At 36.6% G+C, this 17,128-nt stretch overlaps 1 protein-coding gene and 1 long non-coding RNA gene across 2 annotated transcripts; both read right to left on the bottom strand.

Moving 5' to 3' along the window:
• Nucleotides 1–4,127: 4,127 nt before the first annotated feature.
• On the bottom strand, nt 4,128–5,339 carry LOC121212701 (uncharacterized). Its single transcript, XR_005908004.1, has 3 exons — nt 5,185–5,339; nt 4,975–5,043; nt 4,128–4,850 (listed from the first exon to the last, which is right to left on the bottom strand). It is a non-coding gene; the product is annotated as an uncharacterized lncRNA (long non-coding RNA).
• A 2,826-nt stretch (nt 5,340–8,165) lies between these two features.
• Nucleotides 8,166–14,755, bottom strand: LOC121212290 (PTI1-like tyrosine-protein kinase 3). Its single transcript, XM_041084743.1, has 2 exons — nt 14,525–14,755; nt 8,166–8,402 (listed from the first exon to the last, which is right to left on the bottom strand). The coding sequence occupies exons 1-2, from the start codon at nt 14,753–14,755 to the stop codon at nt 8,166–8,168; spliced, it is 468 nt and encodes a 155-aa protein (XP_040940677.1).
• Nucleotides 14,756–17,128: the final 2,373 nt, after the last annotated feature.

Genomic DNA, 17,128 nt, shown 5'->3' with positions numbered 1-17,128 from the left:
AAAGCTTGAAGAGTCTGGTTTCTTACAAAAGAAACTATAAAAACAAAAGAGTTACCGATCTTGAGATATTTGAAGTATTGTGGGGCTGAGTCAAAATGACTACTAGATTCCCTGTTCTGTTTGTATAAAATCAGTATAAATTGTACAAAAATGGCCCTAAGATAAAATTTATATGTTTAGACTCCTTAATGAGTCTAGTTTCAAATGAAAGAAAAGAGAGCATATTTTGAATTCTGTACAATGAGAAATTTGATTCGTAGCGAAGAGTAGTCAGTTTAGTCAAACAGTGAAACAAGGTGAACTTTAAGAAAAATCTGGTATTGTTGGGCTAAACTAAAAATTTTTAAAATTTTATGGATAATAGATAAATGAGTCTTCTGTCAAGAAAAATTTACGGCAATTGATTTGGAGTTTCGTAGCTCCAGTTATAAAAACTTTAGTGACTGTTGCTCAGGAAGTCAGCTTATAGGGAAATTGTAATTATATTGTAAACATTAATGAAAATTTGCTAATGAATTATTTATTGATTTTTATAAAGCTTACTATAATCTATATGTGTGAAAGTCGGATCTATATGTATTATATTCTGAAAGTAATACTTGAATAGTCGATTAATGACTAGTTTAAAATTTGTTGAACTTAAGCTAAAGAGCAAAGGGGGACTAAATCCGATAAAGGGAAGGAAAAAGTAATTGAATAGCCGTTGAAATCGTTCGACAACATTCGAGGTAAGTTTTCGAGTAATGGAACTTAGATTATAATTCTATTAGATCATGTTATATACCAAATCAAAACCATGCTCTTTGTATGTGGTTATTGAGCCGAAAATGGTAATGGTAGATAAGTGCCTTGTGTCTGAGTTCTAGTAATGAAAACGAAATAAAGATGTGTTATGATTTGTGGACATATGTGCATGATTATTCGGATGATAACCGGACTAAGATCCGAAGGCATTTGTGCGAGTTGCTATATCCGGGCTATGTCCCGAAGGCATTTATGCTAGTGATTATATCCGGGCTAAGACCCGAAGGCATTTGTGCGAGTTGCTATATCCGGGCTATGTCCCAAAGGCATTTATGCTAGTGATTATATCCGGGCTAAGACCCGAAGGCATTTGTGCGAGTTGCTATATCCGGGCTAAGACCCGAGGGCATTTGTGCGAGTTGTTATATCCGGCTAAATCCCGAAGATACTTGGGTTTGGAAGTGAGCAATCTTGCTGTAATAATTTCAATTAATACGCTCATAAAATCTAAATGATAAGGTATGTTTCGTATATGCATCGGAAAAGTCGATTCGTTTTAAATATTATTCGTTCAATTGATTAACGAACTTTCGGCCTTTAGTTAGGTTTGATACCTTGTTTATGAATATGTTGATTGAAGCGTGAAGTAAGTATGATTATGAGAATGTGCATATATGAAGTTTTTCATTTAGCCATATGAATGTTATACTTTAGTCAAAACTAACTTTAATCAAAACTAATTTCATTACTCAAATTTACTAAGCATTAAATGCTTATTCCGTTGCTTTGATTCTCTGTTTTATAGATTTTGCTCGTCAGCTATCGGACTCGGGATTGTCCAAGTCGAAGTCGTTCACACTATCGAAGCCCTTTTGGTACTCTTTTAGTTGAACTCTGATAATGGCATGTATAGGACTACCCTTTGTTGTTAATCAAGTACCTTTTGGTAATGTATGTGTGTATAGCCATGCGAAAATGGCTCGTATAATTTGAGTATGGCATTAAAATCATTTTGTGTTTATGTATATATACATGGTTTTATGATGTGGTTATGGAGTGCTATGGAAATGTTGGGTAAGTGATCAGCCATTGGAATGGCTAAATATGATCATATATGGTCCTATGTATGTCAAAATTTCTAATTGATCATGGAAAACTATGAAATAGGTAAAACTTACCTTGAGATCAGATGCTGACGGCAGCAGTAGGGTGAATTTTAAAATTCACTAAAAATAGTACAAATGGAATTAAATAATGAATAAATTATGTAATCGAAGCGTGATGAGTCTATTTTCATATGAAAGAAACGAGACGGCCATATGAGCCTTATTTTATGAGATGTTTAAGTTATTGTGAAACAAGGCCAGAGCGTTTTCTGGATCCCCTGTTCTGACTTTATAAATTCACCATAAATTAATCAGAGACAATTAGAGGTCATGCCTTATATGTATAGATTCCCTTTTGAGTCTAGTTTTGTTAGAAACAAACGGTATAAGTATTGAAGCTCTGTACAGGGAGATATCTAAGTCCTAGTGCATGAAGGTCAGAGTAGTCGAACCCTGAAACAGGGGTGACTTTAACTAATAAACTGTACTAATTGGCCCGACCAAAAATTTTAGAAAAAAATATGTAGATGGATATCTGAGTCTAGTTTTGGGGAAAATTTACGGAATTGGATTTCAAGTTTCGGAACTCAAGTTATGAATTTTTAAGTAACTGGTACGCAGATTGGCAGCTTGTCTGGGAAATTTTAATGTAAGTTGCTTGAAGTCCGTTAACACCTCGTGTTCGACTCCGGCAACGGTCTCGGGTACGGGGTGTTACAAATTTAATATCATACGAGCTTACTAAGCTTTATAGCTTACTTTATATTATTTTTCTATGTTTTATAGTGATTCAGACATTCGCTCAGTTGGAAGCCGGCGGAGATCACATCACATTATCCGGTTTTTTATTTCAGTATTTATACACTTGTGACTTGGTTATATGGCATGTATAGGCTTGAGTCTTTTTGATAAAGGTTTTGGTGATGTATTTGGCCATTTTATATGGCTTATTAATGACTTATGTTTGACATGTAATTTGCCTTGTGTAATGGCATAATTTGGTATGGTTGGTGATGGTTCAATATGATCATTTGGTCATTTGGTATATGTTGAGTATTTACTTATGAAAAGCATGAATTTAGACTTAATAAAATGAATGGTTAATAGATGATTTATGAGCCAAGCTTTGTGTGTGATTGATGGCAGTAAAAAAAATACATGTTTAAATAGGTTGTATTGATGAGTATGATATGTACTTTGGTATATGATTGAATAGGTGAGTAATGAGGAATGAATCATGCTAGTTGATATGTGTTTGATTGTACAAATGGCATTGATTTGAGTAGTGAAATGGTTGAAGATGAAATGACATGATTTGTATATGAATTAGCATGTTTTGGTTGCCTATAAGTGCATTAAAATGGTATGAAATGGTGTGGTTTAGGTATGCTTGAAGAGGGTGAGAAATGTTGCTTAAACCAAGCCTAATTTCACCCCACACGGTTGAGCACACGGCGTGTGACTCGACCGTGTGTCTACTGTAACTTAATTAAAGAAGTCAGTGAGTTACATGACTTAGACACACGGTGTGTCTACTGGCCGTGTGTGACACACGGGCTGGCACATGGGCGTGTGACCGGCCGTGTGACCCAAGTCAGTTTACCCTCCAGTTTTCCCACTGCCATAGCACACGGGTGTGTCTTCGACCGTGTGATGTAAGTCAGTATGTATGCCCTGTTTTCACACGGCTTGTGACACGAGCGTGTCTAGTGGCCATGTGAGGCACACGGCCTATTCACACGGGCGTGTGACCCTTGAATGGTTGAAATTTTTATGTGTTTCCTAAAGTTTGCAAATTTTATCGGTTTAGTCCCGAACCTCTTCCAAGTAAGTTTTAAGGTCTCATAGAGCCTTATAAGGGACATTATAATTATATTTTATTAATGTTTATGTGAAAATGAATGATTTATGTTCTGATTGATCTATAATGCCTCGTAACTCATTCCGACGACGGATACGGGTTAGGGGTGTTACATAAACATTATGGCCAAAATCCCCAAAAAAAAATCTGAAATAGTCCAAATATTTAAAAAAATGATTTAATCTAAATTAAAATAAATTAAAAAAATAAATTTATTGTAACTGAGCTTCTGTGACACTGGCCTGTATGAGTCTGAGGATTACCTAAAAATATCAGTTAAACAAAATATGAGTTTTTGAAACTCAGTTTGTAACAAATAACTTAAACAATTAATTTATATCAGATCGATTTAACTGAAACAAAATCATAACAAAGCAGTACAAATACAGACATATTTCCTACCCCATCTGCTACACACCATCTCCGACCATCTAACACACCATGGGGTATGAAACACCAATCCAATCCTACATACCACTTAATGTTGATATGACACCTTTTAAAATATTTGCAGTTGAGCTGCTAGTGTAATAGTTGAGTTATCACCATTCACATAAATACTTCCTCCACATAATATAACCCATCCCAAAAGCAAATACAGATCAGAATAGAAATCAGACATGATACAGTTATACATGTATAACATAACAGATACAAAGCATGCATATCATTTTTCGGGTTACTCAGAGCCTAGTACAAGGTTTACTTATAATATGATGTCTCAAATATATGAATAGATATAAAAATTTATACTAATAGACGACCAAATTTCATATTTTACAATTTCATATTTTACAGTTTATTTGATCATATACTGACCCCACAGAAGGCCTACGAAAAATCAGAACGATGTGTATGGCCTTAGGAAAACATTCAATATTTTGGGCCCACACGGCTTAGATGGCAAGCCCGTGTGACCCACACGACCTCACACACGCTCGTGTGGTCCACACGGCTCAAATAGCCTAGACCATGTGTCACACATGGCCCAAAATATGACCTATCACACAACCTGGCACACAGCCGTGTGGTGTCGACAGATTGCTTTTTCGGCTTCCATAGATAATTGTTTTTTTGGTGTTTTGCATTATACACCTGGTTTGATTTTGATACGAAGGCAACCTCAAGATTTCCAGTACCTAAAATTGACAATTAAGCACTCAAATCAATAATAATCTACCCAAGACGAAACCTTTCTCCACCATAACTTCCACCATTAACCCAAATTCAACAATTAACTCACACGTAACAGTGATTACTTACCCGAAACAAAAAAAAATAGCCTTCACAGATACTAACTCATCGGAGGACCGTTATTCCTAAAATCTTCACCTAATATCCAAAAAGATTTCTCAATTAAACAACAACAAACATCCACTCACAACCCCAAAACTTTTCACCAACTACAAATTAACTAAAATAATAATTAAAGAACAACTTAATATCGAAAAAAATAATTGCAAAAACACTTACACAAGTAACCGATAGTAAGAATCACACCCCAACATAGATTAACTTTGCAGCCCCAAAGAATAAAATATGGTTTCTTGACCAAATAGGAGTCAACAAGGAAAAAGAATGAACAAAATAGAAAATAACTAAAACACACAAAAAGAAGAAGAAGAAGAAACAAGAACGGTAAAGAGGGAGCAATGGGAAGAACATGAGACGTGAGAGAGGAAAGAGAATTTCTTTTAGGGATAAGAATTAAAATAAAATAAAATAATAATTAAATCTATTTATTAACCAACCCAATCCGAGCAACCTACTAATTAATCCTTACTTAACAGCTTAATTAGAGTTCAAATCAAACCCAAATTCTACTAATAGAACAACTCACAAGGTTACTAACAAACAAATAATAATAATCATAGCTGTTTCAACCGAGACTCAAACCTATGCCCAAAGAGCACAAGTCACTTAACCACTAAACCAAACTAGTTACTACATTGGAATTTTACAAACCAACAGCTTAGATTTTTAGGGCGTTACATTAACTCTCATCAAATCAACTCTAAAATCCAAAAAAATTACATCCATAAGACTATATTTGACAAATTAAACAAATACACAATTAACAATAAATTTATTCTATTAACAAAATTATGAAAAATCTAAACCTAATAACATTAGCAATTAACTTTCATAAAATCGAATTAAACATTAAAAACTAACACCATTACATGTGGGTACCAAAATGTATATCTTTTGACATATATAAATACCAAAATGGACAAAAAAAATATAAGTACTACAATAGAAAAAAGTATCAAACTCAATACCAAATAATATATTAACCAATAAAAAGGTTAATTTGATTTTTTTTTTTGGCTTTATTTATCCCTCATTGGATGAAAAAATTATCATCACCATTAACTCCTTGATGTGAATGTCAAAGGCAGATGTGGCATTTATGTTATTTACACACAAATTTCGAGTCAAAAGTTGACTTGAAAATCTAGAGTCAAATTTATTGATAAATTCGAAAAGAAAGTTACAATCTCTCGATTTCTTTACAAAGAAATATCATTTCATTCTTCTCTCTAGTTTGATTTCGATCTAGAGATTGTTTAGATTTGATCTTAAATGGATATGAATTGTTTCAAGTGTCGTGGCGACTTGCTCTTAAAACGGATTTAGACCTTCTTTCTTCAACTAATTTGAATCAAAAGGCGATTAGCTTTCTTAAAAAATGATTGAACTAGATAAGAAAGCGACTTTTCTTCAAAACATGTATGGTATTTGTCAAAATTTCTTTAAGTTCTTTGCTTTCTTCAAAGAATTCTGTGGAAATCTTCTAGGCAGCTTGGGTGACCCTTTTTACAGGGACATTGACTTCAATAAAAAAAATTCTTATATAATTTAAGTGTTTCATTTTACAGTTTTACAAGAATTTAAATTCTTTCATTTATCTCTTATTAAATTAATTAATTAGAGCTAAAATAATCCTTTAAAATTATCACTTAATAATTTTATTTTTAGTTAGTGGTAATATAAAATTTTATTAATTATCTTTTAATAATTAAAATAATTAAAGAAAATAATTATGATACAAGTATAATGTTTTCATTTTTACCGGTGATAATTTTAGTTTTACCCACAATAACTTCAGCTTTACACATGATATTTTGCAATTGATTCAAAAATTTGGGACTCTTAAAAATTTTGTAAAAGAATTTATAAGGCTTTCTTGCTTTTCAATTGCTTCTGTTTTACTCTAAAAACATCTTTTAATAAAATTTAAAAATATATATGAACTATAATTTAATGTATAATTTAATATATGAACTTTAATTTAATATAGTTATACATATTAAATTTTTGTTGTGGTTCAAATATATACATGAAATTTTAATTTTGATTCAATAATATACATTTACAATAACACATACATCAATTTATTTTATATTGAATAAATATAATTAATTTTATATACAATATATAAATATAAAATAATGTTATATCAATAATTATGTTGAATCATTATTATAATTGACTCTATGAACGTATGAACTGCATTAAGTTGTAGATGATTCCATAGTAATTTTAATTAACTTTTGTTTCTGATTAAGTTTTTTAGTCTATAATTTTTAAAGCTTTTTAAAATTTATTTTACTTTTTTACTATTTAATGTCATGATATATAAAATAAAGTAATAACAATAAATACATGTGAATTGCGGCATAATATCCTATCCTATTCACAACTTCATTAACTTTATCATCCAATTTGACAGATAATAAAATATGGGGCTAAATATAAAAAGCCCCGAAAAAGGGCCAAATTAAATTTTTTGGTATAGTTCGAGGGCGAAAGAAATAATTCAGCCTAACTTTTATTTCCCTATATTATGAAAATACCCACAAATCCCTATGGTTTAAAAAACATCACATAAATCCTCTTTTAGGATTTATTTGAGTAAAAAAAGATAATTATACCTTTGTTACTATTTAGTATGAATCTTCTACTTCTTTTCTTAAGATATATTTTCTCCACGTTTAATAACAAAATACTAAAATTTTAATTATTATTTTATTGAAGTACTATAAAATCAAGGATAAATTATGAAAAAAGTCACTTTTATTTGTCTCAGATTACATTGTAGTCACTTATGTTTGAAATTTTACGTTTTACCCACTTACATTATCGTGTTGTAACATTTTAGTCACCGAGCCATTAATTGTCGTTAACGGTGTAACGATAAGCTGATGTGGCATGTTAAATCATTATTTCAAATGAAAATTTTAGGTTAAATTATGCAATTGGTCCTTATATTTTTTTCATTTGAGCAATTTAATTTTTTTTCTTTTATGTTATTTTAACTTTCCTTTTTTTTCTTCTTCTTTATTTTCCATTCTCTTCTGCTTCTCTTATTGTTTTCCTCCCTTCAATTATTTATGTCAATAACTGGCAATGACTGGTTGGTTCGGAAAAGAAATGAACAATGATATAAATCAGCTTAAGATAGCGTACTCAGGTGCATGATAGCCGAAGGTTCCCAAAACACAAGTAGAATGAAGACGAGCAGCCATGTCGAGACCCTGGTTTGAGAGGTTAAAATCTGCAGTCTTCGCTTTGAAGTCTTCAAAAAGGACATCGCTAGATCTGATATCTTTGTGGATAATCAAAGGTTGAACCCTCTCGTGCAAATATTCAAAGCCCCTTACCACATCAACCACAATTCTTACCCTCTACATCTAGTCAAGAACCAGACCCGGTTGTGCTCCTTGAACTCCCTTCCTTCTTGTGATTCCCAAAAGCAAGAAACAAAAAATGTCAAACTAAAATGCTTAATCTATATGCACGGATATTTTAACAAATGGAAAATATAGAAAAACTACGTTAAGAGAAATTGAGATGTAAAACCCCAAACCCGGCCCAGACGTTATGGCCGGATCCGACATGCCACATCGAAGCGTTCAAAATATTTTATATTGTTGATCCAGAAAAACCTACTTAGTGTTTTAAAAGATAATTTCATTATAGGTTAAAGTGAATGGAAGCTGTGCACCAGGTAGGAAACCGAAAAGGAGGAGGTGAGTCTATTGGACTACTTAAGTACCAAGCTCCCTTCGAATCCAATCCTAGACATGCACACCGCCATTGCCACACCTTAACGTCATGTATATTTCTAGGAAACCGATTTGATTAAGTCATTTTTAGGAAAAGTGATTAATTTTGGAAAATACTTTCATTGCGGAAGCTTTGCTTGTTGTCGTGTTATTTTGAAATCAATTGTTGTTTTTTTTTGAAAACGCGCCCTAAAGCTATCCAATTTCAACAGTTAAAATAAGTAATACCTATCTTAGTAATACATATTAAAACCATCAAAAATAATTAAGCGGCCTTATTACATTTAAAAACCCAAACCTCAACGTAAATAATAGGATGTCCAGTTCACCAGAAGAAAACCAAACTTTCAGAACGGGTGGCCACTCTGAATTCCCTCACAGCTCCAAGCCCACTATGGTTGGGGATTTCCTGCGTGGATGAAAATAAAAGGGGTGAGTTTGGGGAAACTCAGTGTGTAAGGAAAACCCATTCAAAGGCCAAGTCAACTCAAGCCTATTGGGCCTAAACTCATCCAGGTAACAGTGGTACTGGACCAGAGCCCTTTTCAGATTACAATATACTGGGCCTTAGCCCTTTATTCAGATAACAGTATGGCCCATAGGCCCATTTCAAAATACATGCAACATCAATAACATATGCAAGCCCATTTGGAGAGACTACTCAACCCACCAACCACTACACTCCACCCGTACCAGCCCTACACTCCATGTGGGGAATAGCTCAACCCATCCAGCCCAACACTTCACAGTTGCAGCCTTGCTTCTCAGTTAACAGTAAATTGAGGCAAAGCTTCCAGTACGTGGACAAGCCACTTTCAGTACTTCCTCCGTCAATATCCCAATCCCATGCATCAGATAATAACAACATGGCATGCAGTAAATAACAACAGTCAAACATGCATTTAGGTCAATTTAACCCTAGGGGTATTTCGATAATTTATCTACTAGGGGTAAAACTGTAAATTTTCCACTTTTAAAGTTATTTTAGTAATTTATCTATTTTAGGGTTTTTCATGCATATTCCTACTTTTCACGTACTAACAGAATCACATACCGAGGGTTCTTACCGAATTGGGCCTGTTGGCCCATCATTCCAATTTTGGCCCATTAAGCCCAAAAATATCAAGGGCACAGAAATCATGCACTTTGCAGTCCAAATTTTACAGCTTACCAAAAACATTAATCGATTTACCTCACGAGCATTCGCACACTCGCAAATCTACAAAATACTGGTTTTCGGCATTTCGGCTTTTCGACTTTTGCCGATCCAGACTAAGAAAGAGGATGTTAGTTACACATCTGTTTGCGACGATATGCTGACGAGATCCACACACGAACTGCCTACAATTGGATTACTAACACATTAATCTAACTATTCAAATACGAACTATGTATTAACCCCTTACAATATTCGGCCAACCACACCTACAGATCATAGTAAGCTTATAAGAAATCAATAAGCAACTCATTAACAAATTTTTGTCAATGTTTACCACATAATCATAATCTCACTGCAAGCTGTCTTCCTGAACAACAGTCACTAAATCATTTATAACTGGAGTTACGAAACTCCAAATCAAGTGCCGTGAATTTTACCTGAAAATAGACTCATATATCTTCTATCCATAAAATGTTCAGAATTTTTGGTTTAGCCAATCAATACCAGATTTTTCTTAAAGTTTCCCATGTTTCACTGTTTGACTAATCTGACCACTCTTCATTACGAATCAAATTTCTCATTGTACAGAATTCAAAATATGTTCTCGTTTATTTCATTTGAAAATAGACTCATTAAGCTTTAATTACATAATTTATTCAGCTTCTAACTCATCTCCCACAATTTATGGTGATTTTCCAAATTTACGTTACTGCTGCTGTCCCAAGCAGATTTACTACTAAATCACTCTTTCACACATAACTTGCATGCATGTTTTTTTTAAACATGTATATCACCAATCAATCATCACATATCTATGATTTTACTTAAGTATAATCTCCATTTCATCATTTTAAAGCACAACATATTAGCTGATTTTTCCCCTTAGCATCTAAGCACATGCATGCTCATTTGTTTGGCTCAACTTCACATATCTTCCATTTTTCATCAAAAGAACATGAAACAACAACCATTTCCTTCATTTTAATTCATGACCAAATGCTCACAACACAACCAAAAACCAAAATATGCTTCAAGAGTTAAGGTAGAATCAAGAAGAACTCATGAACATCAAGATAGAAGCAAACTACCATGAACTTACCTTCAATTTTCTTCCCCAAGTGACCGAACATTCAAGATCTTTCTCCTCTCATTTCTCTTCCCTAACTTTAGGCTATGATGAACAAAGATGGACAAAACTTTGTTCTTTTCACCCCTTTTTTTAAATAAAATTTCATATTTCATCCATTTAATTCTTTAATATAAAAGACATGAAATTCCCATCATGGAACATTTACCTAACCCATTATCATGGAACATTTACCTAACCCATTATCATGAAAAATTTACCTAACCCATTATCAATTTGTATCAATTTGTACCATAAATTATGGATATCAAGTGCACATTTTGTCTACAACAACATGATGGCCGGCCACTTCATGTAAAATGGGGGGTTTGTCATGCAAATCCTCCTATTTTGCACTCCTATTTATTTGGCCACTTCAATTTAGCCTATAGCATTTTCAAACATGTTCACATAGGTCCTATTTCATAATTTCACCCCCTTTTTCTTATGGAACAAAAATTAACTAAAATTGTCGGGTTCTATCTTAAGCTTAGGCCTTCTAGAGGCCCACTAACATAATTAAACCTATGCCAACATTCACAGAATTCCCGAAAATTGGGGCGTTACAACTCTACCCCCTTAAAGAAATTTCGGCCTCAAAATTTACCTGATCCAAATAGTTGAGGGTATTGTTAACGCATAGTCTCTTCTGATTCCCAAGTAACTTCTTCCCTTCCATGATTACGCCACAGTACTTTTACCAACAGAACCCCAACTTCCTTCTTAGAACTTTAACCTCTCGATCTAAAATTTGTACGGGTTCTTCCTCAAAGGTCAAATCAGTCCTTGCTTCAATCTCCTCCACTGGCACAACATGTGAGGGATCCGATCGATATCGTCTTAACATAGACGCATGAAAGACGTCATGGATTCTATCTAACTCTGGTGGTAACTCTAACTGATATGCTATTGGCCCTACCCGCTTAAGAACCCGATAAGGCCCTATAAACCGCGGACTCAATTTGCCTTTCTTGCCGAATCTCAAGATCTTCTTCCAAGGTGAAACCTTTAAGAAAACCATATCACCTACTGAGTACTCAATCTCCTTACGCTTCAAATTTGCATACGACTTTTGCCTATCAGATGCTTCTCTTAACCTGTCCCTAATTATTCTGACCTTATCCTCAGTATCAGCTACCAACTCTGGTCTAAAAACCTGTCACTCTCCTAGTTCGGTCCAACAACTAGGTGTACGACACCTTCGTCCATACAGTGTTTCATACGGTGCCATCCAAATACTCGCCTGGTAACTGTTATTGTACGCAAATTCTGCCAACAGCAAGTAATCCTCCCAACTACCTCGAAAATCAATCACGCATCCCCTCAATATGTCCTTCAGAATCTGAATAACCCTTTCTGATTGACCATCAGTCTGGGGATGGAAAGCCGTACTAAAATTCAATCGTGTCCCTAATGCCTCATGCAACTTTTTCCAAAATCGAGATGTAAATCTAGGATCCCAATCAGAAATAATTGAAACTGGGACTCCATGAAGTCGCACAACCTCCGCCACATACAACTTGGCTAACTTTTGAAATGAAAAGTCAGTACGAACAGGTATGAAATGGGCCGATTTGGTCAACCTATCCACAATCACCCACACCGAGTCTTTCTTTGATGGTGTCAAGGGCAGCCCACTCACAAAGTCCATGGTTACCCTCTCCCACTTCCAAAATGGTATCTTCACTGACTGTAACAGTCTAGAGGGTAATTGATGCTCAGCTTTCACTTGCTGGCATGTCAGACATTTCCCTACAAACTCCGTTACTTCTCGTTTAAGTCCAGTCCACCAGTACAATTCTCGTAAGTCGTGATACAACTTGTTCTCTCCAGGGTGCATGGCACAAAGTCCTCCATGAGCTTCCTTCAGTATTGTCTGCCTCAAATCAGAGTCCTTCGGAACACAAATTCTTCCTCGGAAACACAGAACTCCTTTGCCATTTAACCCAAACTCAGAAGTTTCCCCTTCCTTAACTTGTTGAAAACGAGCGACCAAAGACTCATCGTTCAACTGCTTTTCCTTAATCTGATCCACCCAGGTTGGCCTCACTTGCAACTCAGCCAATAGACTTCTATTACCATACAGACTCAGACGAGCAAACATTGCTCTCAGATCAGATACAGTTCTACGACTTAGAGCATCGGCTACCACATTAGCCTTGCCTGGTGATACTCGATCGAATAGTCATAATCCTTAAGCAACTCAATCCATCTCCTTTGCCTAAGGTTCAGCTCCTTTTGAGTCAACAAATACTTAAGACCCTTGTGGTCTGTGTATATAATACACCTCTCCTCATACAAGTAATGTTTCCAAATCTTAAGTGCAAATATCACTGCCGCCAACTCCAAATCATGAGTAAGATAGTTCCCTTTGTGAGGTTTAAGCTGTCGTGATGCATATGCAACCACCTTACCCTCCTGCATTAACACGCAGCCCAAGCCTACATGTGATGCGTCACTGTACACAGTAAAATCCTTCCCAGACTCTGGCTAAATTAACACAGGTGCTTCAATCAGAACTTTCTTCAACTTCTCAAAAGCCTCCTGCTGGGTCTCAGTCCATACAAACGGTACCCCTTTCCTTATGAGTTTTGTCAGAGGTGCTGCCATCACAGAAAAACCTTCCACAAACCTTCTGTAGTATCCTGCCAACCCTAGGAAACTTCGAATTTTCGACACCGTCCTAAGTGCCTTCCACTCCAAAATTGCTTCAATCTTTCGAGGGTCCACTTTAATCCCTTCGACGAAGACCACATGTCCTAAGAAGGTTACCTCCCTCAACCAAAATTCACACTTGCTGAACTTCGCAAAGAGTTCCTTCACCTTAACACTCACAGTACTATACGAAGATGCTCATCATGTTTCGCTTCAGTTTCAGAATATACCAGGATATCGTCAATAAAGACGACTACAAACTGATCTAAAAATGGTTGGAACACACGATTCATCAGATCCATAAACACTGCAGGAGCGTTCGTCAGTCCAAATGGTATAACCAGAAACTCGTAATGACCATACCAAATCCTGAATGCTGTCTTATGGATATCTGCCTCCTTGACCCTTAACTGATGATATCCAGATCGAAGGTCGATCTTGGAAAATACAGAAGCTTCTTTAAGCTGGTCGAACAGATCATCAATCCTTGGTAGTGGATACTTATTCTTAATCGTCAGTTTGTTCAACTGGCGATAATCAATGCACATCTGCATCGTACCATCCTTCTTTTTTCACGAATAGCACCGGTGCTCCCCATGGAGACACGCTTGGCCTAATGAAGCCCCTATCCAACAACTCTTGAATTTGAGCCTTTAACTCCACTAACTCCTTTGGTGCCATCCTATATGGTGCGATAGACACGGGCACCGTTCCAGGCAACAAATCTATTCCAAACTCAACTTCTCGATTCGGAGGCAATCCTGGAAGCTCCTCTGGGAAAACATCTAGGAATTCCCTAACAGTCCTGACGATATCTACAGTTAGATCCCCAGTTTCAACTTGATTTACAAAAGCCAAGTACGCCTCGCATCTCTTACGCATCAGTTTCTCAGCCTTTAAAGCTGATACCACATTGGACAAGTAATCTCTTCGTTCCCTAATAATCATTACCTCCTCATCCTCAATAGTCCCTAACACCATCCTCTTAGTTGCACAATCCAGCGCTGCCCTATGCTTGGTCAGCCAATCCATCCCTAAGATCAAATCAAATTCTCCGAATGGTAACTCTATTAAGTCTCCACAGAAAATCCTACCTTGAGTTTCTGAAGGCACCTCCCTAAAGAGTTTCTTTACTTTAACTGAGTGACCTAACGGACTTATCACAGTTACCCCACACACAGTTTCCTCAAAGTAAACACCCAATGCCCTAGAAATATCACATGCAACATATGAATGAGTTGACCCCACATCTATCAGAGCAGTATAGGGTACGTTAGAGATAAAAAAACGTACCAGTTATGACATCAGGTGCGTCACCCTCCTCGCGGTGACGAGCAGCATATACCAAAGCTGGCTGACGAGCCTCAGTGTTAACAGTACCCCTGCTAGGTGCCCCACGTCCATGGCCATTGCCACCGCGACCTTAGCCACGACCTCTCGACGGCGACAGTCCACCTCGCGCTGGTTGCACGGGTTGTACAGCCCTTTGTTCAACCACTTGAGCCTGAGCTGGCCTCTTAGGACAATCCCTGATCTTATGTTCCTTTGATCCACAATGAAGACAAGCCCCAGAACATTTCCAACATTCCCCCAGATGCATTCTACCACAATCTCCACAAGCTTGTGGTCTAACAATGTTTACCGGAACCGCTCGAACTGGTTCCTCCATTCTAGCTCTCTTAACATTCCGGTTTGCAGCACCAGTTGGTCCAGCATCTCTCCTGAACTGATTTCGATCCCTGTCACGGTTCCTTCGTTCAGCTTGCTTCACCTCTTCGGCTATCTTAGCATTTTCTACCAGTGCAGCAAAATCGCGCTCTCTGTGTGGAGCTATGAGCACCCTTAGCTCATCCTTGAGGCCATCCTCAAAGCGAACACTATGCTCGTATTCGGTAGAGAAAATGCCATTAGCATACCGGCTCAATCGCAGAAACTTTGCCTCATATTCAGCAATGGTCTTACCACCCTGGGTCAGGTTTAGGAATTCCTTCCTTCGCGTATCCACATAGCTAGCTCTGACATACTTCACCTTGAAAGACTGCTTAAACAACTCCCAAGTTACCCTCTCAGCTGGGATACCCTCTCTCACAGTGATCCACCACTGATACGCCTCATCCCGTAGTAAGGATACTGCTCCTTTTAACTTTTGCTCCACTGAGCAGTCCAAGTCATCCATAATTCGCTCCGTGGCTTCCAGCCAGTACTCAGCCACATTTGGGGCTACTCTAGATACACCCTTAAAAACGTCCGCTCCGTTAGCCCGGAGTCGCTCAGAAATGGACCCCTTATTCATAGGCCCGATATTAGCTCCGGCTACCCTTTCCAAAACTCTTAACATGGCCTGGGACAGAGCATCATCCCCCGTGATTCGATCATACGGCCGATTCTCATCCACCGGTGGTGGTCGTGCTACTCCAAGCGGGTATGTGTTCAGAAGACGAAGATCCAGCTTGAGTACTACCTCGGCCTCGACCACGGCCTCGACCACAGCCTCGACCACGGCCTCTTCCCCGAGTAGCTCTCGTACTCATATCGATTTATCTGATTACGAATTTTATGCAGTTAGTTTACTGTTTCTACTATTTATTATAGAATATCTTATGAACAGATAAGGTTTTAGAGTTGTTCTCGCGTAACCACAGTTTAGCTACTGTCTCAGTTTCCAAGGGCTTAGTTTACCCTACAGTCTCAGTTTTGTAGCCTTTACGCTACATTATCTATAGTACTATCTCTAAGGTTTAGTACTAACTACAGTACAGTTCAGTATATAAAACAGAATAGTACTTACAGCCTTGGTGCCGGGGATTCAGTGTGCCACCTCATCAATTTTCAGATAAACTCAAAAGATTTAGGCTTTTTGAAATCCATTTTCCAAACATTTATGTTAAAAAAAAACAAGGTCGGAGATTATCTCCTTTAAACAGGAAATTTATTTTCAAAAGTCAGGTTTTTTTTTTCAAAAAAATACCCTCTTTTTTTTGGCATAAAGTTTTGAAAACCCTTTTTGGACCCGATCCACAGTCGAGTTGTTGCAACCTAGGCTCTAATACCACTAAATGTAACACCCCAAACCCGGTCTAGACGTTATGGCCGGATCCGACATGCCACATCGAAGTGTTCAAAACATTTTATATTGTTGATCCAGAAAAACCAGCTTAGTGTTTTAAAAGATAATTTCATTATAGGTTAAAGTGAATGGAAGTTGTGCACCAGGTAGGAAACCGAAAAAGAGGAGGTGAGTCTATTGGACTACTTAAGTACCAAGCTCCATTCGGATCCAATCCTAGACATGCACACCGCCATTGCCACACCTTAACGTCATGTATATTTCTAGGAAACTGATTTGATTAAGTCATTTTTAGGAAAAGTGATTAATTTTGGAAAATACTTTCATTGCGGAAGCTT

The sequence above is a fragment of the Gossypium hirsutum genome, chromosome A13 (assembly GCF_007990345.1).
Source record: "Gossypium hirsutum isolate 1008001.06 chromosome A13, Gossypium_hirsutum_v2.1, whole genome shotgun sequence".
Lineage (NCBI taxonomy): Eukaryota > Viridiplantae > Streptophyta > Magnoliopsida > Malvales > Malvaceae > Gossypium > Gossypium hirsutum.
Note: the sequence above shows the minus strand (reverse complement) of the source record. Positions and strands in the feature narration are given on the sequence as shown.

Coding starts and splice junctions, on each gene's coding strand:
- LOC121212290 (XM_041084743.1), bottom strand. CDS start 14,755: ATGGATTGGCTGACCAAGCATAGGGCAGCGCTGGATTGTGCAACTAAG. Junction 8,403..14,524: donor CTGTAGATATCGTCAGGACT/GTTAGGGAATTC, acceptor GACTAGATGTAG/AGGGTAAGAATTGTGGTTGA.